This window comes from Pteropus medius, unplaced genomic scaffold (assembly GCF_902729225.1).
Source record: "Pteropus medius unplaced genomic scaffold, Ma_sr-lr_union100, whole genome shotgun sequence".
Taxonomy (NCBI): Eukaryota; Metazoa; Chordata; class Mammalia; order Chiroptera; family Pteropodidae; genus Pteropus; species Pteropus medius.
In genome coordinates this window covers 4082156-4105235 of record NW_024351648.1, presented here as the reverse complement: position 1 = coordinate 4105235, position 23080 = coordinate 4082156, and the positions used below count along the sequence as shown (strand labels likewise).

General features: G+C 40.3%; 1 protein-coding gene across 3 annotated transcripts in view; it reads right to left on the bottom strand.

The window, feature by feature from the left end:
* MEF2A (myocyte enhancer factor 2A) overlaps positions 1–23080 on the bottom strand; it is a 107440-nt gene that overhangs the window by 32862 nt on the left and 51498 nt on the right. For 2 of the 3 annotated variants that reach the window (XM_039844089.1, XM_039844090.1), the window contains 3 exons: positions 22752–22938; positions 16957–17160; positions 1814–1945 (listed from right to left, as the gene is read on the bottom strand). In XM_039844089.1, the coding sequence (XP_039700023.1) occupies positions 1814–1945; positions 16957–17160; positions 22752–22805 (390 nt within the window). In that variant the 5' untranslated portion in view covers positions 22806–22938. Of the gene's footprint in view, positions 1–1610; positions 1749–1813; positions 1946–16956; positions 17161–22751; positions 22939–23080 lie in introns of all 3 variants that reach the window. The other variant, XM_039844088.1, reaches the window with a different exon arrangement.

Genomic DNA, 23080 nt, shown 5'->3' with positions numbered 1-23080 from the left:
CCCTGATCTGATTTAGTTGACATTCTTAATGGACAAAACTTTTTTAAAAAATAAAGTCATATAAGTAACACAATGCAATCTGAATGTAATGAAAATACAAAGAAATAATCTAAACAAAATTAACGATAAGCTCTCTTTAACTCGTATGATTAAACTACATATATTATCAATGTTATCCTTCTTCCCTCCAAAATATTACACATCCCCTTTAAAATATTTTCAATTTTCCTCTAGCATCCCCTCCACAGACCATTCACAATACACTTGTTAACCACGATAAATAACAGTCCTATTTATAATGTAGAGGAAAAAAACTTTCCTCTTCCGACATTTTAAAACCGTGATTTGCAAAGTAAGGTAACACTGCTAATTCGAAGTTGGAGAATGTAAATACTTTAAGTACTCTATTCGATAGTTTATTTCCGGTAGAAAATTATAATAATTCAATAATTCTATAATAGAACAATGGATATGTGATAAAAAAAATTTTTTTCAAAGGTAAAGCAATTTTATTTACACAATATTTTTGCAGCTTAACATGAACTGCAAGGTCATCAACACCTACAGGAGGTCAGAGGGATTTTATTTTGTTTGCTATTATTTTGTTTAAGAACAATGATGGTATTGGCCCAAAAATACCTTCTTGAATCTATTTTTCATGAGCTGTTTCGTATAGCAGAGGACTATTTTGAAGAAATAATCCATGACGCATACTTCGGGGCATAGTTTTAAAAGAATTAACTCGGACCATGAAATAAATACTAGCATTGGAGCCAGTGTGTCCCACGAGGCCTATGGTGCATATGCAGCACTTGAAAACGAGCTCCAGAACAGCTGCCCTGAGGAGCGCTTGCCAACGGGGCTTCCAGTGAGAAGCCCGAAGACCTATCATAGGAGCAGGAACCCAAGAAGTGCCGCTTCACTATGGTTCAATGCGTGAGCATGGGAAAATTTTAAACCAATCATTTGTTTTGCAACCAGCTGAAGAACACTGCCTCCTGAAGTTAAAGCGGAACCGAGGCTCTCTTCCTCAGTGCCCACAGGACAAAGAAAGCAGAGGCATCTGGAGGTACTGTTGCCAAGTGGTTTGGGGACATTCACGAAGAGCCAAACGGTCGGCTACTACTATTACGGCAACTATACAAAATAATTCAAAACCATCTGGAAACACCAAATTTTGGAACAAACCCAACCACTTGTATTTTATAGTCTCCAGATCTATTTGAAGTACGTGAAATGCTTTTGAGAGTCACGGCAGGGACAGCAAAGTCCTATGTACCGTGTATTTAAAATCACGGAAATTTAGCGCTGGAAGAGACCTTAAAAATGACATGAGTCCAGGATTTCGGTGCCCACGCGGAGGGACGGGGCACATAAGCAGCAGACCCTGGACGAGGCTGTTCTCTTCACGGCCGCTTTTAAGGCACTGCACGGGTACTACTATAGGACTTCAGCTATTTTATTCTGAAGTTCTAGAAAACCGAAAGGTAAAATGAAAAGCTTTTCCCTTCCTATTTCCCGTTGGCATCACCCACTGTGAAAATCAACAAGATGAGTGGTCAGTCTCGTCATGCACGAGGGAAAAGCACAAACCATCCTTTAGTACTCACTGCGATCTTATGATTCCTCATCATATTATCAAACTCCTCATTAATTTTTTTATATTTTTCTTCTGTATGTGGCGTGAGCACATAGGAAGTGTCAGGGTCTGGGCTGTCGCACCCTCTGTGTTCCTTCTTGTTCAGAGCCTAAATAATGAAGTTAACAAAAAGGATCAACACATAAAAAGTAGAGGTGAAGTAAAAGTACTTACAGGGCCTCGTTTGAAAATAAAATCGCTATCTTCATTTAGTTTGCTGAATCTGTCCTCCGAGAGTGGACTGTGCTCAAAGTAATCGTCAGCATCAGGGCTGTCACAACCATTAAGGCCTTTCTTTCTTAAAGTCTGAAATACAATTGGAAAGTTCACACACACATGATGCTAACTTGCCATGAGTTTTCTTTGTAAAATTTATTAAGAGAGCACAGACTGAATGGAGTTATACAAGAGCCACTGAAATGGTTCTGAATGATCACAAACGTATTCTGATTCTTCGATATGCTAAATCTTAGATGTGAGCAAAAACTAAGGTTCCCACTGGACACAGAGCAGAGGAATCATTGCTTGTTTGGATTCCTCCTTCGCAAACTCCCGGGAGAATGCTACTGAGCTACTGCTGCTCTGACGGTTACCAGCCAGTCTGATGAAAGCCCGATCGACCTATCTGACAGGGCCCATGAGTGTTGAGGACCGAAATGGAAATGCATCAAAACGATGCTCCGAGAAGTTACGGTGGTACCTTTATAAAATGGACACTTCAGCAGCTTCATCTCCTGCTATCCCTTTCTGCCCGAGAGTTTATCCTAATCACCAGAAAGAATCAATACAATATCCCAGTAACTTCATTCCTAATTACTATCATTTTCCTACATAATTTTAAAATACAAAAACTCAAATGCTTATTTCTATGACAGTAATGACTCTTTCCTATGTAGAATGAACACATTAGTAACCTTAATTTTTAAAATTTGTAAAAAAAAGAAAAAAAGAAAGAAAAATTACTCAGCAGGCACCTTTTCTCTGCCCTCTTAGCCAGCTCTTTCTATAGAGCTCCTGCATGAACTGACTTTCTGAAGAATTTTCTTGGGAGTCATCAAAGTATCCTTGGACCAAACTGACTTTTTTTTTTTTTCTTACTAACATAGTAAAAATAGCGTAAATGGTTGGTTTTCTAATTTTTAATTTTTTTTAATTAAAATCATGAAATGACTTGTCTAGTATTTAAAAGAAAAAAATTGAAAACCAAGGGCTTGACAATCTATGGAATATTAATTTACTTCCGGAACGTCTAAATTTTTAAAAATCTTGATGGGTCTTATTTTAAAGTAGATTTACTGGGTTCAACAACTTAAGTAGCTTTGAGATTTGTTGATTTTCCGGCCAACTGCAAAGATTGAGAAAGTTAAAATTGTCCAGGTAAGCCTAACTCACTGAGCTAATATAATTAGGAAATGGTCTGATCAATAGATCTGCACTGGGATAAGTTCATTAAAAATGATTATTTAAATTAGATTTAAAATGTTAATTAAATCATTATAATAGAGATCCTAGTGTTCTTTAAAATATAATTAACAAAATTATGCTTATTTTACTTTTTTCCTCGAAAGAAGTGCAAAGTAAACACAGTACATTAGGATTTGAGGTTTTCCTCTTAAGTTTCTCTTAAGTCAAATTAGTTTAAAATTCCGCTTTACTCAATTTGATGATTTTATGCTTAAAGAATCATGAAATTATTACAGATGTCAGTGTCTCAAACTACTTGGCACATGCTGGGAATCCCACGCACGAAGCCTGAAACCCCCTCCCCACAGTCGCCGAACACGAGCACGGGGCGCACACGACACCTGCTTCGGAGCGGCGGCCCGCGCCTAGGTCCTGTGGGTCTGACTAGTCACGTGGACGTCTGTGTTCTCAGCCATAAAAGGTCCTGCTGTTTAGAACTGAAGGATGGAGACGTGTGTCCTCCCCCACCCACGGGGCACGGCCCGTTTGCTAGAGCTCTGCCAGCTGATATCTGCTAGGACATTAATGCCCAGGACGCTGCTGCGCAATGAACTCGTGGCCTCCACGGCCCCAGCAGCAGAACACATCCAGGAGGTGCCCACACACAGACTCCGTCGCCAAGCTGTTTATCCTGGCCTGAAAGCTCTAGACGCTTCCCCCTCACGTGCACGCATCTGCGGACCAGGTGATTCACAGTCAGCTCTTCTACTAAGAGCGATCTCCAAGTACACATCTCTCTGAACATGTTTCTGAATTACTGAGTTTGAAACGACGTGGCCTTTGTGAAATGATTCTACACAAAACTTGTATTCTCCAACAGCAGGGTCAACCCTCCTTGCACTTGTGAGGAAGAACAGGGCTGTGCTATCTGCAGCCCTGCGAGCCTTCACTTCGGATGGGTCCCCGTCACCGTGCGGGAATTCAAGAGGCCGTATCGGCTCTGCAGATAACGAGCTGCTGTGCCTCCGCTGGAGGGCCAGGCTGTGTCTCCTTATCGCCAGCCACGAAGGGTTGCTGGGGACCCAGCTACCATAAAAAGACGTTTTCTGTCTTCTGTATCATTACCACATAGCACGATAGTGAGTTCCTCCTGGGTCGCTGGTGCTAACAGGTGGAACGCTGCAATCTATTAACAAGGCCAGGCGCGGCGTACAAGGAGCAGGCGGGCTTCAGTGTTTCTACACGCTTCATGTTAGCCGCGGCAGAAACACTTGCTCGGTGAGGAAAACACTGTCACAAAAGCCACCACAATGAGGAGTCTGCTTTTAGGCAGAAAAAGAATTCGTCCAGCATTCTCACGCGGCGCACTCTCCCTGGCCATCACTGGTGATTACAGTGTCCCGTTCTCGAGTAAACGGGACTTCAAAAGTCCTCTATTCTTATATACGTGTGACTGATAGTTTTTCAGGGCCATTATGGCGAGCTTAAGGGGAAAACTCAACTGTGCCAAAATAATTTCAAATTTCAGTGGCATATGTACCATTTAGGTTGAGTTACCCCACTTGCTTTTCTTAAATAACCATTTTCTGAAACATACATCCTAACTTGCTAGAGAGATCTGCTGTGTGAGCCGTGAAGTGGTCCATTTAAGCTGACTCGAGACGACCTGTTCTATGCCCTTCAGATCAGCGTTCCAAATCTCTGCTCCTACTGAGGCATCAAAGACAGAACTACAAGTGAAGCTTCTTGTTAAATCTGGGGATTACAGTCTGATTATAAAAATGGTTAATTGGTCAAAGACCCAGGACATCAGCTGTGCCGTGGAGGCAGACGTGAGACCAGGCAGACCTGGAGATGAACTTCTTGATGTCAGGCCTTCAGGAAGCCACTGAGTCCTTCCTGCCTTGGGTGCCACGTGCCTGTATTCTTACAATAAATTCTCCTTTAGCTTGAACTACTTTAAATGGATTTCTATTCCTTACACTCAAAGAACGTTTACAAAGAAGACTGCCATAATCCTTTATGTCGCAAATTAATAGTCTCCTTATCTAAGTCATGTAAGTCCCAAACCGGAAGATGATTGAGGATTATTTACTGTTTGGGGCCAAAGGCTCAAAAAGTCATGTGTTCTACTGTTCTACATATAAAGTATTAGCAACCTTATCTTTCAAGTCAAGGAAACATATAGAATTCTGGGTATATAATACTACTTAGCAGGCCCTGCACGTTTGTCTCTCGCTTTTTCGTCCAGACTACTAAATCTGTCGGTGAAACTGGAGATGGAAAGAATTAGGGAGGAGTCGGAAGGGGACGGAGAAGGAACTAGAGGAGGCAAGAACAATGCTGTTCAGACTTCTTTATAAATATACTCAGGTTTTTACACAATACACTTAAAAAAACAAATATACCTCAAAACGACTTATAGACAGGAGCAGTTAATTTCAAATAGATTTCTTTTAGCTTATATTCTCTCATTAGCAAAAAGTAATAGATTTAAATTTTCACAAATTTATTCTCCATTAAAGTTATATATACACACACACGTATACACAAATACACACACACACGCACACACATAATCTTTGGTTTGTGTACAGAGCAAAGAAATCTAGTATTCGGGATAGTTTTCATAGTAAATGTGTTTAAATAAGTATTTGAACAACGTGGAGTCTGTTATAAGAACTGATAAAAATCCCAGGGGACTGGCCTTCTCTGAAATCTTGAGATACGCTACTAAATTCTGGACTCAGGACACCATGCTGTCTACTACCAGAAGCCATGCCTGACAAGGCTGCATTTTTAACTACTGCCTACAAAGAACTGAAATGTTCTTTAATATATGCTTAATTCCATAACGATAATTGTCAAATTTCATTCCGAACTAATAGAATCATAGCATTTAGAAGTAAAACTACAGAATTAAAGGTATTCACAAGGTATAGACACATGGTTTTTAAATGCGCAAGTTCATCTATTAAATCCATCCATAATATCACCACCCACCTTAAATCTCACTTCTGTGAAGCAGCTGAGCAGTAAATGCTCCACAAATGCCGGCTGGATGGACAATTAGTCAGATCTAGCACAAGGTATAAATAAGTATTGTGAAATAAAGGAAAAATATGTCTTAAGTTCCAAGGAACTTAGACTACTAGGATTTTTAATTAGAAAAGTTCTCCTTTACCCCATTTTTAATAATTGTTTCCAATTTTGAAAGATACTTATTCTTCCCAGACACTTTGAAAATGCATAAAAATATTTAATTTTTTTAAAATTGTGAAACATACACAAAGAAAAGTGAATCGAAATTTATATCAAAGTCAATGATTATAAAGTGAACACCAGTAACTCTAATCAGGTCAAAAAACAGACCAGAACCAGAAACTTTATATATCTCCCTCAATCACACAACCCTCCTCCACGTTAATACCATCTTAACTCTGTGAGGACAAGCTTCTGGATTTTCTTTATAGGTTTTGCCACATGTATACACATCCCTGAAAATATAATTTAGCTCTGCTTATTTATAAAGCTTATGTGAATGGAACATATGCAATATGTTATTTTGTCTTGCCTTCTTTATAAGCAATGTATCTTGTTTTCCCTCTGTCATTTATGAGATTCATTCACGGAGTTGCATATAGTTACAGTTGTCTATTTTCATAGAATACTGAATTACTTTGTTTGGGGGGGAAAATCATCCGCTCTAAGGCAGATAGCCATCGGAGTTGCTTCAATCTATGGGCTATTATAAAAATGGTGTTCCGTATATTTTTGCAGATTAAATCCACTGTATGTCTACACACATCTCTCTAAGGTAATTCTTAGGTGTGGAACTGTTAGTTCATGAAATATATTAACCTGCAGTTATACTATATAATGCGAAACTTTTTTAAGTAATTGTATCGTGTATTTTTCTACTTGCAATGAAGATGTAATTTTTATTCCTGATTACTAAGGAAAGGAAGCACATGTCGTATCTACTGGCCATTTGGATTTTCTCTTTCGTGAAGTGCCTGTCAAGTACTCTGCCAAGTTTTCTACTGAGCTGTTTTTCTTATTTGCTTTATAGACTTTATTTGTAATCAACATTAGTCCTTAGCTAATTTTATGCATTGTAAAAATCTTTTCCTAGTCTGTGGCATGTTTTTATAATACTTGCCTTTGGATGAAAATGGGTTCATTTTAATAGTCAAATTTATCATTTTTTCCTTTACAGTTATCCTTTATGGTAGTAAGTTTTAATGTCTTGTAAAATAAATCTTTCCCTACCTCGAAACCATGAAGATATTCTCCTCTGTCATCTTCTAGAGAGTTTCATAGTTTTGCCTTTCACATTTGGGTGTGTACTCTTCCTCAGAACACAAAGTTGCAGAGGGTGTGCGGTGTGCGGGAGTTTTCAGGAACGCACACACTGCATTACAGCAGAGGCGCCTGTACGTTTTTCTTTAGAACACAGTTTAAGCGCCGCCCCCCAATTCAAACAAGGTGAACGGCATTCTTCTTCAAACAAACCTCAACATTACTGAAACCCTACCATGATGAAGAGATGAGGTAACTTAGTCTATTTTAAAAGCTAAGAACTTCTTTTAAAATGCTGATTATCTGCTGCTAGATTAGTATTCTTGCAACAATTATTTGACTACCTAAACTTTTAAACATCTCTAATGGCTACCCAGTGCCCACAGGACAGATGTCGAATGACACAGCCTGGTATTCAAGGTGCTTCGTCGACTATGCCCAATCTGTCCCTTCTTTGCCTTCATTACTCCCCATATGAACTACTCCACATAAATTGTGCATGCTGTGAAGTAATGTAGAGGTTGATTTTTTCCTACATGGACATCCGGTTTTCTAGCACCATTTATGGAACACGTTCCTTTTCTCATCCATTCACCCTGGCACGTCTGTCAAACGTCAGTTAGCCACATGCGTGTGGTTCTATTTCTGAGTCCTCTATTCTGTTCCGTTGACCTACACGTCCTTCCCTACGCAAACGCCACGGCTTCTGCCTCACTGCAGCTTGACGGTAGGTCTTCAGAGGTGGGACTTCCGGCTGGAATAAGCCAGCCGGCACTTCCCATGCTCTCCCCACGGCGATCAGTGTGCTGGGGGTGGGGTGTGGAGGCCTGTGATCTGAACCAGCAACTCAGAACTTCAGGACACCTGCTGGGAATGCTGGGACACCCCGATCTCTGATACTTACATCAGTGCTTACTTAGTAATATGGTTGCCACGAGCCGCATGCGGTTAAAGTTAAATTAACCAAAATGGAAAATTCGGTTCCTCAGTGGCACCTGTCACATTTCAAGTGCTCAGCAGCTACCTGTGGCTCGTGGCTACCACACTGGACAGTGCCGATCCAGAACATTTCCATCATCATAGAAAGTTCTACTGGATAGTGCTGCATTAGAGGATGCTGTACGCATAAGGAAGGCCTGCAGCCGCCACTGTTAACACAAAGAAGCCAGCTGGGGACGCGGCTGATGCCTGAGGGGAGCAGAGACCTGGAGCCCACCTCAACAGGGCCCAGTCTCTAAGCTGCTGGCTTTTGGCTTACGTGATACAACAAATACACCTATTTTAAAGACCAGTTTCAGTCAGGTCTTCTGTTGCTTACAACCAGAAACAACTTAATACGAAATAGTTTCAAAATGCTTTCCCATATATTATTTTAATTGAGCCTCAAACCCCACGAGGTTTAGAACTTAAATACTATTCTCTCTTCCTATTAAACATCAGAGCTTAGTACCAAAAACATTTGCTAAGTAACATTAATATAGCCAAGAAATGATCATTATAATATAGAAATTTACTCTGAATTACTAGTATCAAGAGAGCTTGAGAATTATAATTACACCTTTCACAAAATACCTAAATACCCACCTAAACCCTTATTTTCTACTGTCCTACAGAACATGTCTGATAAGTATTTTAAAATTGTTACTATGGGTGTAAACAAAAAACTAATTCAACCATACGAATGTAGAAAATAGCAATAAATTTTAAGTATATAATGTTATGGGATAATGCTAGAGGACCACTGATGGAATAAAGCAAGCTGAATTTTAAAATTCCTGTACAAATACTAGTCACTACTTCTAAGTTTTCTGCAGAACATAAACATTTTTGAAATTCTCAAGATAGATCTGAAAATAACAACTCGAGCCCAGAAGTTACCAAAAAATAAATGAGTTATATGAAAAACATTTCCATAAAAACAAAGCAGGAAAGAAAAACATTCTCCACTGAATTACAAGAGGTAAATTCCAATATAAATAATCAAGTTTGGTTTATTCTCTAAGACTCAAGCATGAAACTTATTTTCGAAGTTTTAACCACTAACGTTTAAAAACAGTATTAAAAATTTACCTTTGGTGTTTTACTGCTAATGAATTAAAATAAGAACTACAAAAAATATTATTCGACTAAAGGGATATAATCACATGTCAATGTGCCTGTATATATAATATTCTTCATAGAATATCCTTACGATATTACAAAGCACACATTACAAGCTGTGAATCAACCCATCAAACGAAATTATAAGGTGTGTTTCCTTTTCCAAAATATAAGAAGTTCATACTGCTGTTTAGAACTGCTTATAGGTACAGCACTGAATGTATAATTGTATAACTGTAAATTAAAAAGTAGAGTTCCGACTACTCCGTGCCAAGAAGATATCCCTTTCATTAGACTCTCTCTAGAGCCCTGGTTTCTCTCAAAACTAAGCTATAAAAATCATTTCAAAATAAATATGAAAACTATATATGGCTATCTTCTTAATTTTAAACTGTGTTTCAATATCCAGATTTTACAAACCTGCATGTCTGCATGAGCTACCTTTCCATAAGAGAGCTGGAAGGCCACTTAGACGACATACAGCTCACTCTGCTGGCATACGCAGAACGCTGTTTTACATGTGGTTAAGGACCCTGCATCTCCTGCTCTAAATGAGCTGCTAACTCTCATAGTAGTATAATATACATATATGGTAACTAATTCACTTTTGATGAGGAACATCAAAATCTTGGGATTCTAAGTATCTCGAATCCATACTGAAGCGTATCCAGCAAAGGGACTTCTGTAAGAAGACAATAAAAAAGCCCAGGCACCTTGTTAGGCAACCAGCAGAAATGCAGCCAGTTACCACTACGCGCCCGGTGTCCGGCACGATGCCTCGCACACGGTGTGATAAATAACGACGCAATAAGTAAAAAAGGGAGACGGAGCGCATTTCGGTCAACATTTTTACCCTTTCATTTCCCTTCTCTTCAACCCCTTTCAAAAAATTCACGATTCAATTCCAACACAATTTATAGCGTGGAAAGTACAAGACAGTGAAACCCGGGCAGTTATTACGGTGAGCGCTTTCGACAGCTACCGAAGCCCTCGGGAGAAAGTCGAGGGCCTCGTACGCCTCCCTGGGGTCTGGTTTACTTCTCAGGTGTCAGCTATTTGCACGTCGCGCTACTCTACTCCGGCTCTCCTTAGCTGATTTCACCTCCAAACACTAACCATGCTGTGTCTCCTTCCCCAATTTCCACGTGAGCTTCCCCCGACCCTCCTTTTCCCTCTCCAGTCCTGTCCTTTAAAGGACTCGGGTGATGGCGTCACCTCTAGAGGAAGTTTCCTCTGACTACTCTCCCGATCCTCTGTATCCTCCTCCTCTCACTGATCAAAAATTTGGCCGCTGTATCAAAGAACTTCCAGAGAAAAAAACAGTTTATCTGACTGTCAGTACTAAAACACTCAAGCCCTGAGACACAGAGACATAAATAGGACAGAGAGGTATTCATCAATAATCACGATATGCGTTACAGAAACACGGGCGTTAGTATGAAGTGATATATATCACCCTTTTTGCCCACGGAGTCCGGTTTACATAACAACGTCAGTGTGGCACGGGGCGGAGGGCCGCGCGGGGCGGCGGCTCACCCTGTGAGTCATCGTCCTGCTGCTCCGGGCTGTGAGGGATGAAGGAGCAGAGCAGGGGGCTGGAGGCGGCGGGAAGCTCTGTCTCATCTTCAGAGGTCTCATTATTTTTTCCCTGTCCCCGCCGCTGCACTGCAGCCCTGTGAAACGTTAGGCAAGCCTCTGGAGACGCCCTGTCTGTTCCACCCCCATCTGTAATATGGGGAGACAACCTTGATTGGCTCGAAAAGGTTCTCTGAGGACATTATATATAATACTGTCGGAAAACCTAAACAACATCACGCCTCCAGTTACATAAAGTCAGCACTAGGTGATCTCAGGAGACAAAAGTCATTTATCTTTGTTGCTCAACTGAGGAACAGGAGTCCATCTCTCACACCTTCCCACCAGACCCCTAAGTACACTCAAAGGACTGGGCGCCATGCAGAACTGAACTAAAGGGTGACCCGCTAGTGCTGCGCTCCTAGTGTGCAGTTCACGATATCAGCATACTATCTGAATTGCTTTTAGACAGGTCTTAAAAGTTGCAATCTGTGCTTGCTCACTGCTTGAAATTATTTCAGAGGATATTCTTGGGGATAAAAATATTTTAAAAGCTTGATGACCACTGCCAAGAGACTGCATATGAACTTGAAGTTTTTAGTCTCACTGCACTTAGGACAAGCTAAGTTAATACAGGAGGGCCACTTCTCGACAGTTTCTGATTCAGTAGGTCTGAGGTGGGGCCTAAGAACTTAGGTTTCTGACAAGTTCTCAGGTGATGCTGATGCTGCTGGTCAGGGTACCACACTTTGAGAACCACTGATTTTAAAAAAGGTACTCCCAGATCGATCACCTTCATTACCGGTTTTTGTTTAATAATTGATGGATGCATCTTACACTGACTGTCTTCAAGATATTATTTCCAAATTCCTTTATAATTTGAAAGTAAGTAGGGATTAAGACTCAAAAAAGCGGATGGTCTTTTTCTTTTGAATCTGAATTATCATCATCTTACTTCATTTATCACCGTGCCTCAATTATCTCAACTGTGAAATGGGGACAAGAGAGGGACTTAATAACAAATAAAAGTCCTTGGGAAAGTACCAAGTCATATTAAGTACTTGAGAAATGTTATCTATAATTCTTATTGCAATTATCCTAATTTTCTGTTCATTTTTGAGGAAAACTTATTCATGCTTGCTACATGTTACACATTAGCAGCACATGTATAAAATCTTATCTATTTACGGTGAAATGTTCCAGAGCTCCAACGGATTCAGTGAACAGGGGAGCAAAGGGAGGGCGTGATGTCAAAGACCCAAGTTCTAATCCCTCTGCTGCCACTAAGCTGCTGAATGACTCTGGACAAGTCATTTAACCTGAGTCTGAACTTCTACTTCTGAAAAAGCTCACCTTGAATATGAAGATCAAATGAGATAATGCAAGTGGATTTTTTTTTAAAGTACTGTTATGCAGCATTCCTGTGGAGAAGGAAACAACTCTATTTGGGAACAGCTCACAACATATTAACGAGAGAGATAAATGGCCATGGCCCCTGTATTTACATCCTTAAATGACAGTGCAATGACCTGAATCACCACATACGCTATTTACTGAATGTTCTCCGATGCCGCCAACTCATAGCTATTTTTTAAAAAATACTATGAGCAGTACTAGTTAAATGAAAGAAGAAAATTGGACGCAAAAGTAATCTCAGGCATTTACTGTGTAGCAGCTAAAATCCTCGCTTCACGCCTTTAACATTTATTTTGACGCAGAACCCTTCCGTGCGAGTTTAAGTTCTATGTATGAACACACGTGTATGAACAATGGCAACTAACTGGACTGGTGGTTTTCATTTCTGGTTTTAATACTCTAAAATATATTGAATATTCTTGTATAATTACACAATACGGTTCGCAAGATTTTAAATCTTAATTTACTGAAAAGAAAATTTGGGGGTTATAACATTCTTTGCACATTTCAACTAAATTACTACTTTTCTTAGGCCCAAACAAAAGTGTGCCACTTATTTTCGTATCAAGGCTTAATAACATGAACATATACAATGTCTATCTTTGACGACATTCTCTGCAGAATGTCTGTCTCCTAATGGAATTTAGGCAATTTGGTAAACCTCATTTGTTTGCACAGATAACATTTCTGAAAAGTAGTGTATAAACATTTTCAAGCAGGTCGTCATTTTAAACACAGCAGTGATACTCTCCATTTCGAAGAAATCCAGTTATGAAGTCTCTTGTAAGGTTTACCTTAACGACAATCTCCTGACTAATGTGCAAGTTTCCATCTTCATGTACTTGGCTTTATCAGCGTGGGAGGTACACACATCCCACGAGACACTGCAGACCTTAACTGAAAATACGAAATGCCACTTAGAATACGTAAGTGCTGCTGACTAAAACAAAAGCTATACGAAAAGAATCTGTATCAGCTATAATTAAGACGTTAAAGTGGACTGCGATCTGAAGAAACGAGTTTGAAAATACAGGTAACGTGAGACCAGGAAGAACAAGGACAGAGGCCGCCGCGCCGCGGTTTCCCACGCCCTGGGTGAGAGCAGAGGCAGTGTGTGCGCGCGGCACGCAGAGAGCGAAAGCTTAGTAAGTATTTACTCCGCAGTGCTCCCTACTGGAGCACCAGGTCTGAGGCCGCAGGCACGACGCAGACCATGACACGGGCAGGAGCGGCTAACACAGGGGCACCCGTCCTCCTCCTCTTCACAGCGCGTCCCAAAAGGGCTTGTGTGGAGGACACAGAAGAACAAACGCATCTACAGATTCCGTTTAAATATAGTCAAGACTCTGTCGAAGGACATTTTAGAAATAGGAGGGAAAGTAAAACCCTGCTGACTTTAAAGATTAACATATGCGAAAGGAAATCGGTGAATTCAGGTTCGAGGCCTAGGAAAGCTGTTCATGAAGTTTTCAGTTAGTTTCATTGTCGATCATATTGCAAAAGGAAACACTCTAAATCGCTCACGTACAGCTGTTTGTGCCTCTGCTTGACGGTGACGTACTCATCAGCACTGATGAGATGATATGGCTAACAGTCCAGAACATCACACCGTGTTAGAAGTTTATAGATGTGAAATCTTCAGTTGGTAAGAGTGTATCTCAACGGTTTACAAAACCATGGGTAGAAAGAACAGTCTTGTAGCTTGAATTAGAAATCTGTAAATAACATCTCTACGCTGATTTGAGTCCACGGCACACAGGAGGCCCTCAAATAGTTTTGTCAAATGACAGACATCAAAAAGTTTGCTTCCAATTACTATGACTGTTCGAAAGGAAACTATATGAAAAAGGAAAAATTACTTATAATGGTATTCTAAGGATATCTCTAAATGAGATATTGGTAAAGCACTTAAAAAGCATTTGGCCCATAGGCGGCTCTAAGTGTCCGTCATTACTCTCATCCAGTAAACTTAATGTGGCTCACGCCCACCTTTGTAGCTGCGTTAGTGTAAGCCATCACCGCCGCGGACAAAAAGGACTCGAGAGAGGCATGCTCGACTAGCGAGAACATAGCTGCATCGCCTTTCTATGTGGAAGAACTTTACAAGTGTAACCGCCATCGTCTTATAACGAAGGTTAAATCATCCCAATTTATTCACATACAAGAAAGGCAAACTAAGCCTGAATACTTATACTGCCACACAAATCGATCCCTTATAATCCAATGCGTCTTCTCTCATTGCATTTATGTAATTCTGAACTTCATTAAAAACTACTGGTAAGATTTATGTTCGCTTATATCTAAGAATTACAATTAAAAAAGAAAATAGCAATAACCCAACTGATAACTGAGCTGCACTGAGCTGCAGAAGTTTTCCTTCATACGGAAGTAGATGGTAAATGGGAGACCGCTAACAAAAGGATTGGGATATACTCTCCTCCCTCTGACTGCTGACCACAACAGAGAGGGAGGCTGAGGTAGTCGGACGATTCTGGGAAGACTACATCAGACTATGTTCTTCATTATACTCTCTAAGGAAGTAGCTCCAGGCTGTGCGGAGGGCCCTCAACTTGCGGGGGGCCAAGGACAACCGCTGCATTGGAAGAGCAGAGCGGTCGGGGTGAGGAACGTGCTGGCTCTCATCGCGAAGCCAGCCTGAACATCTATTTGTTGACAGTATTAAAGTCAACTCTATTGCTTTGTTTGACTTAAGGCAATGGGACTTTTGATAAAAAAAGAGAGATTTTAAAAATAAGGGGTCATTTTTAAACTAAACACGCTAGGATACTCTCCATTTCAAGGAACTCCAGTTACGAAGTCTCTTACAAAGCTCGCCAAATAATCATCCCAATTTATAAAATTTCAATTCAAAAATGCGTCATGAAGGTATCTATGAAACAGTTTGCACTGCACGTAAGTGATAAGATGTACCATGAATGCTAAATGATGTAAAATAATCCACGAGTGATATAAAGGGGATATTAAGGGGTAATCGTGCAGCTTAACTGCAGCGAGCAACAAAAGCAAAATCAAAAGCTTCACACACGTCGGGGGCAGTTCACGGCGCTGAGCCACTCGCTGTGGCCAAATCGAGCCGCAGAAATGAGTCCGGGCTGGAATTACGCTAGACTCTTACTTCTCTTTGCGAGCTATTGATTAACTGCTAAAAAGTTATTATTAACTTTTTAAAAAGTTATTATTAACTGCTCTTGTGATACAAGTAGCTTTGTTTTTGTTTTTGTTTTGCAGTAACAATTACTGCCCAAAAAGGGATGGCTAAGGCAAAGAAACATAGGGGAAATTTAAAACATATTTTCAGAACTGTAACAGAATCTGTGGAGGCAAATAAATTCGATTCCTACACAATAAAATAAGGTCTCTTTATCTTAATTTCAATTATTCAAATAAAATCTAGATTGGAACTTCATTTCTTCTTTTATAGTTAGTTCTGCATCATTTCACATGGTTTCAGTACTTTCGCCAAAGAAACACCTAATTTACTAACATTACAAAACTAAGCCAAAGTATACATCAAGTAGTGAAAAAAACTTTAGAAAATAAGTAAAATCTCTAAATATAAACAAAAAAGACAAAAGTAAATATGAAGCTAATTCAAAATGCTATTAGAAATATACTAAAACCTGCAATCAACAAACACACAGAGACCGCGCATGGACGCGGACAGTGGACTGGTGGTTACCAGAGGGAAGCGGGGAGCGGGAGGTAGGTAAGGACAAAGCGGGTCGCGTATTTGGGGACGGAAGATCTAACTTTGGGTGGTGAACACACAATGATATGTATAACATATGACATACTGTTGAACTGTACACTTAAAACTTATTTGATTTTATTAACCAATGTCGCCCACCCCAATAATTTTAATTGAAAAAAAGTACACATGGAAAGTTAGCTTTTAGAAGATTTTAGAGCAGGAAAGAATTAAAGAGGAAGTATACTAGCTCTCCTTTTTGAAGGTTTTGTTTTAAAAACACTTTCTGAATAGGCAGAAATCATTCTAAAAAATCCCTTTTCTTTTCACTTAATTCGGTTGGCAGAATGATGACAGACACTGAAGGGCAGCAGAGTAGGAGAAAATGAGGACACCTTTCTCCCCCAACTAAAGCGCTATTAACAAAACAGAAATATTTACATCATTTTCTTTCATTTCACGAGTGTTTAGTTGTGGGTAGTCACCGACGTAATGAAATGATTAAGACGTATCAAAACTAACTTCATACTGTCAAAAGTGACAGTTTCTTAGAATATTAATTTAAAAGCTAATATAAGTAATCACAGTGATTACGCTGCGTACACAGCACAACAGCCTAGTTTATTTCGTCTCAATGAACAGGATGTTTGTAACAGTAAGTGGGTCATCATGAAGCAACAATTAGATCCTTCTAAGAAATGACTCAGAGAAAAGATGTAACCGATTTATATTCTGGATGTAACGAGCAAGCTGACATTACAGTTATTAAACGAAAGCATCACCCGCAGTGCAGGCATTACTAGGTGGTTACCTCGACGATGTCGGAGTTGGTTCTGCTCTCGTGAGGTTCGTTGTACTCCGTGTACTTGAGGAGCACTTTGTCCATGTCGGTGCTGGCGTACTGGAACAGCTTGTTGGAGCTGTTGAAGATGATGAGTGCTATTTCACAGTCACAGAGCACGCTGAGTTCATAGGCTTTCTTCATTAACCCAAACTTTCTCTTTGTAAAAGTGACCTAGACGATCAAGGAAAAGAAGTGTGTTTTGACTAAAAGCATCGGTGGTACCCGAATACAGGCTCTGTGCAGATGACAGTCACTCTGACACTGAGTCAGACTGCGCACGTGGGAAAGGTTCCCAGCCTCGTGCCCAACACAGGCCTCTTCCCCACCCCCGCCTGCCACACGAATGCAGTCCTGCGTGCACCCTGTACCACCGGGGGCCCCGACAGAGCCGCTCCTCCGAGGTACTGCACTATCCTCGGCTGCCACTCCACTGCAGAGGGCAAGGAAACAGCCGAGCAGCGGGCCCTTACTGTCCAGTTAAAATGGCTGCCATCAGAAAGCCAGTCTCACCTCTAGTGACCACCGTTACTCAGACTTTTCTCTCGGTGACCAAGCACACCACTAATTTCGCTCACACTCCCCCCAACGAGCCCTTCTACGGCACCCACTGAAATTCAGTCTCGGATTAGCAAATTCTCTAATGCCCTCTGAATATTTCTTTCTCCAACTAAAACTTGTCACCTAAAGTCTTCTCAAGTAGAGACCAATTTTTTGTTGGTTTGTTTTTAAATATTACATTCCCTACACTCAAGGGCCTAGAAGTGTTCTTTTTGCTCCCTACTCTCCCTTCCAAATTATTTTTCCTTCCTTCTCCTTCAAAAGCCCTGTATGTTTTTAAACTCATGCCCTGAAATGTATACCACCCGAGACCCTTCCTTGCGGTGGGCACTAGTGACCCGCTGGCTGCTCTCTCTCACACGCTGATGAGTATCACCTGACTTCTCTGTCTAGCCCTGTTCTTATCTCTGGAGACTTCAGCATCTGCAGAAAAAAAAAATCATTGCAAATACTTTGATCTCTCAATTCCTTTATGTCCCAACTTCCAAATGATCACACCTTTAACTGTCATCACTAATAATCACATCACCTCCGAAACCTCCACTTCACGCACTGCACACGGCCTGCCTCCTGGCCGGTTCTCCTATTTTGTACTCTGTCCAGAAATTCTTTAACCTAGACTTCTTGACAAAAGTGGCAATGTCACAGTCCTGGGAAGGTCTAGCCAAAGGTCCTTTGATTGGTGCTATAAGATTCAGAAGTGTGGGAAGGCCATGAAAGAAGGTGGGGGGACAATAAAGACCCCGTTTTAAATTTTACAGAAAAGCCATTTTTAACTTGTACCTAATATCACTGCCAAATAGGTAAGAGATAACTAAATGACCTAAACCCTGAGCTAGTATCACTCAGAAAAGAATCAGAAGAGAAAAAAAATCGTAACAGACAAAGCCACAACAAGAAAATTCAAAGAATCAAAACAGACAATAAAAAAAAATCAGTAATCAAACTCATGAAATTTTCTGGTTAAGTTACTGAACATCAAGTCACTTTCTTAGGAAGAGAGAGAGAAAAAAAAAATCTGTCTGATGTTATAATTCTGGCAACAATCAAAGCCAGAAGATCTTGAAATAATCTCTACAATGTTCTGGGGAAAAGTAATGGGATCCTAGGATGTTATGCCTAGCCAAGTTATACCTCAAGTCTAAAGGCAACAAACATTTTCAAACGTAAGAATACTCTGGAACGTTAGAATACCCATGAGCCCTTCTCAGAAGAAAAACAAAACTACTTGCTGAAAACATCCAGTCATTTAAGTAGAACATATATTGGAAAAGACTGGGATTTTTTTCAGTTTTCTTCATTGCTATATATACTCAGCTTCTAAAATGCCACATGACATTGGGGAGGGTGCTAAAAAATTTAATAAATCCATAAACCAAAAACTTATATTAACAAAAGAATACAAAAGCTACAGTAAAGAACTGGTGATAATGAATCCTTTAAATTTTGAACTATGATTAAAAAATCATGGAAATTATAATTACAACAGAATATAACTACTAATTTTAACAATATTTAAAAACATACCAAATGTAGATTCCTGGCAAGATACTGACACAGGATCTATTTCCCCCAGTTAACCCCGTGGAACTAAAAGTATTGTGGATACTAAGGAACACTGGAGGAACGCGCGAGGCCCCAGATGCGCGCTGCTGGAGTTCGTGTGCACGGCGGGGGGCAGCTGTGTGTGGAGGCGGGTCGCCTGCACGAGAGCGAGCCCGTGGAGCTATGATAAGACAAGGTTTTAGGAGCAGTTTGGGTTCAGCCGGTGCCTCCCGTCTCCACGCTGGGACACCCCATGCCTGCCGCCTCACCGCGGAGACTGGTGGCAGCGCTAGTGCAGACAGGTGTCCCCCAGATGACATCCGAGCACCGCAGAAGCACTGCGAGGGATGGGAGTGGAAAAAACACAGGTAGGGATGGACTAAGCTCCGGCCTCGACTTCCCAACCACTGGGACTCGAAACCTCCCAGGTTAAGGCTGGGAGATTTCCACCCAGAGCAAGTACCTTCTTCCACTGCTTTTTTCCCTGGAGGGCTCCATGGAAAGCTGCGATCTGAGTTTTTAAGGATATGAGCAGTGAAATGATTAACTGTGACTTTTTTGATGCCTGGGACCCTCTGACAAATTGAAATAATCAATTAAAATGATATATAATAGTCCAAATATACAAAAGATGACAAAGAATATAATTCAACTAAACTGCCAAGTCAAGAGGTATTATCAGACTGAACCAAAAAAAAAAAAATTCACTCACACACGATTTACAAAAGATAGACCTAAAGCATAAGGACACATGGTAAGGTGGGAAGTAAATGGGGAAAAACAGACTTATCAAGAAAATACGAGTCAAAGGAGAGGTGTAGCTATACAAATGTTAGAGTAGATTTGAGACAAACGTGATTTACTGAGGATAGAGAGGGTTGATGTGTACTGAAAATTCACCAAAAAGGTATAACACTAATGTATGAGCCTAATGAAACAATCCTAAAATATATAAAACGACGTATATTAGACTAATAAAATAGAGAAACTGATGAATCCACTACTGTGGTTAAGTGCAATTATTAATAGGTCTCAATGAGCCAAAAAAAAAAAAAATCACAAAGAATATAGATGATTTGAATACAAAGTGCAATTGGCCTAATAAACATATATTGACTTCTGCATCCAACAATTAAAGAATACACATTTATCTCAAGTCCACTTGTAACATTCACAGAAACTGATCAGATGCAGGAAATAAAGCAAGCCTTAACACATTTTAAAGTGTTCACAATCTATTTATAAAGGCGATATAAACCACTATAAAACACCGTGAGTCCTAACATAAGAGCGTTTAGTGTTTAAGACTGAAAGATACTGTCTGATACAGATAAAATACATACAGAATTTATGAAGAACTTCTAAAAAAAGGTCAACAACCCAGCAGAAAATGGGCAAACCTCAAAAACAGGTAACATTTCACTTTCGTTAGACCAGAAAAAAATGTAAAAGAAAATGAAAAACAAAGTGAGAAAGAGAAGAAGGAAAGACGGGAAGGAGGGAGGGAGGGAGCTTGGTTACGGAGGGAAATATCGTTCCAGTGACCTCAAGTGTGACTTTACCTTCCCAGCTCAAGCACTGGTCATTCAAAACTCCATCCGCTATGATCCCCTTCAGTGACTGCTCCCCAACACCGCACCACCAGAGAGAGGCCTGTGGGTCCTTTCGCAAACTCTCTCCGTCACCCAATCTTACTTCTTCTTGCCATATTCTTAACTCTCCTACGTAGACTACGTATTTTAATGAGTCCCAGCGCCTAAGTCTCTCAGATACATATAGTGGGTGTTCAAATTTGAATGAAAACAATGACATCTCTTCTGCATAGAAACAAGACTTCCTCTCTTAATGCAACAATAATGAAACTTTTAACTCAATGCAAAAATTCAGAAATCAGTATTATTAATATACCCTTTTAGTGTGGACAAATTGTGTCTGTGCCAAAAGCACACGAGGAGAAATTCAGAAACCCTTACCCCGTCTGGCAGCTTGGCGAGAAGCTGACTTAGCAGGTAAATTCCAAGTACAAACAGGCTGATGTCAGTTGCTGAGCTATAGTGGCAGGCTCCACCTTTCTAACAAGGTCATTTCCTCTCCCTGAAAAGCTGCCTCGCATGGTCACTTCCATGTCCCTCGTTCCCCTTCCCCTCTAAACCCGCGGAGTCCTTGCCAGGCAGGTCCAGGCTACCTGTGCTCAACAGACACATAACTCTCTATGGGGTGATGGGAGCTCAGGGGATCTCATGTGCTTCGCTACCTACTGCTGGTAGGTTATTCCCTCCTCGGCCATCTTTCACATGGCTACGACACACGTTCACGAAGCAGGTCCACCCCATGCCTCCTCTACACGTCACAATCCTCAGATCTGTGAAGGGACGTTTACTTGCGACCTTGCTCAGAGTCATTCCTTTGGAACGATGGAACGGTTACTTTATCAGTCTTCCCTATTCTGTCAAGATCTGTAATGAATCACAGCGCGTGGCTGCGAGCCTTCCACTCCAACTACGGAATCTCCACGAGCTGAAACGATGCAGTCCGCGGGCAGCCCTGACCACTCCCGCCACCTTCGCCACCGGCCGCTCGGCTGAGGGGAGCCTCCCATCGCCATCCACACCACCAGGCGAACAGCTACTCAGACTTCACAGAGCACATCCTGAGTACTGTTTTCTGTTCCTGGTGAGCTTCCAGAATCCAGCTGTTCTGGAACCTTCTCCTGATACGGAACCTTTCCAAGCTCTGAATAGTGGTTTGTTTACAAAAGGCTATGAAATCATTTTTTCTTCTTTCCTTTAAACCAAGGGGTTGGCAAGCTTTTCCGTGAAGGGTCAGACAGTGAAGACTTTAGGCCTACGGGTCACACAGTCTCTGGGGACACTACTCAACGCTGTTGCTGCAGTGTGAAAACAGCCACCGACAACATGGAAACAAGCGGGCACAACAGGGTTCTCACGCTGCTTTATTTATTAAAACAGGCCGCCCGCCCATGGACCGCATTTGCCAACCCTGCTCTAGACCCTTAGGACTTTGGTATTCACGCACCACAGCTTCATTATAATGGTCGTGCATTTGTACGGGTTTACTGGCACTAGTACTGAGAGTTAACTTCAATATGTTTTATTAATTAAAGCTGAGATATATAATAAATGTTTTAGAGCATTTGTGATAATGAGAGTTGTAAAAAAAAACAAAACAAAACAAAACAAAAAAAACCTCATCATTTGTTGGTTAACCAGAAAACTTAACGAACCAGAACACATTTATTGATAGCTGTAGTTAACTTAGGTATTACTTACTTATGAAAATAAAGGTGATAACTTAAAATATCAATATACAGATAAGTATCAATCACATGGGTAGATTAAATATAAAAGATAAATCTAAACTCTACATACACAATGAACAGTAATGATAGAACTGTGATTTTACTTTTCTTTTTGTCTATGTTTTTATAATTAACAAATATGATTTCTGAAATAAGAAACACATTTCTTATTAAAGCACATTATGAAAAGCCAAAAGTTTGGATTGCTAAAATATTTAATTTAGTCTGGAAATAAAATATGTAGACTTGACATTAAATTTAAGAAAAATTCAACCATTCAACCCTACACTCCTTTTTAAAAAATATTTACATCAATTAAGTAGATAAAATTTTTATTTACCTGTCGGTTCCTTTCATCCATTATGCGTGTGATTTGTATTTTCTTCCGCCCCATTTTCAGTCACCTTTCCTTCTATTCCAAATATTAATTCAAAAATTAATTTTCTTCAATACCCTAATGCATCGTACACAGCTTCTATTATTTCAGCTTCTAGTCCAAGGGCTACAGCTGAAATTTTCTATAAGATCTAAAAGAAAACACAAATTAGAAAATTTAAGTTCTATAAGTTTGTAAATCAGCAAAATGTTATGCAAATTTCAAACATGCTTTTATGCTGCACATTGACAGCATTATTAGGTGAAATTTCTGGTTATATAAAATTAGTAAAT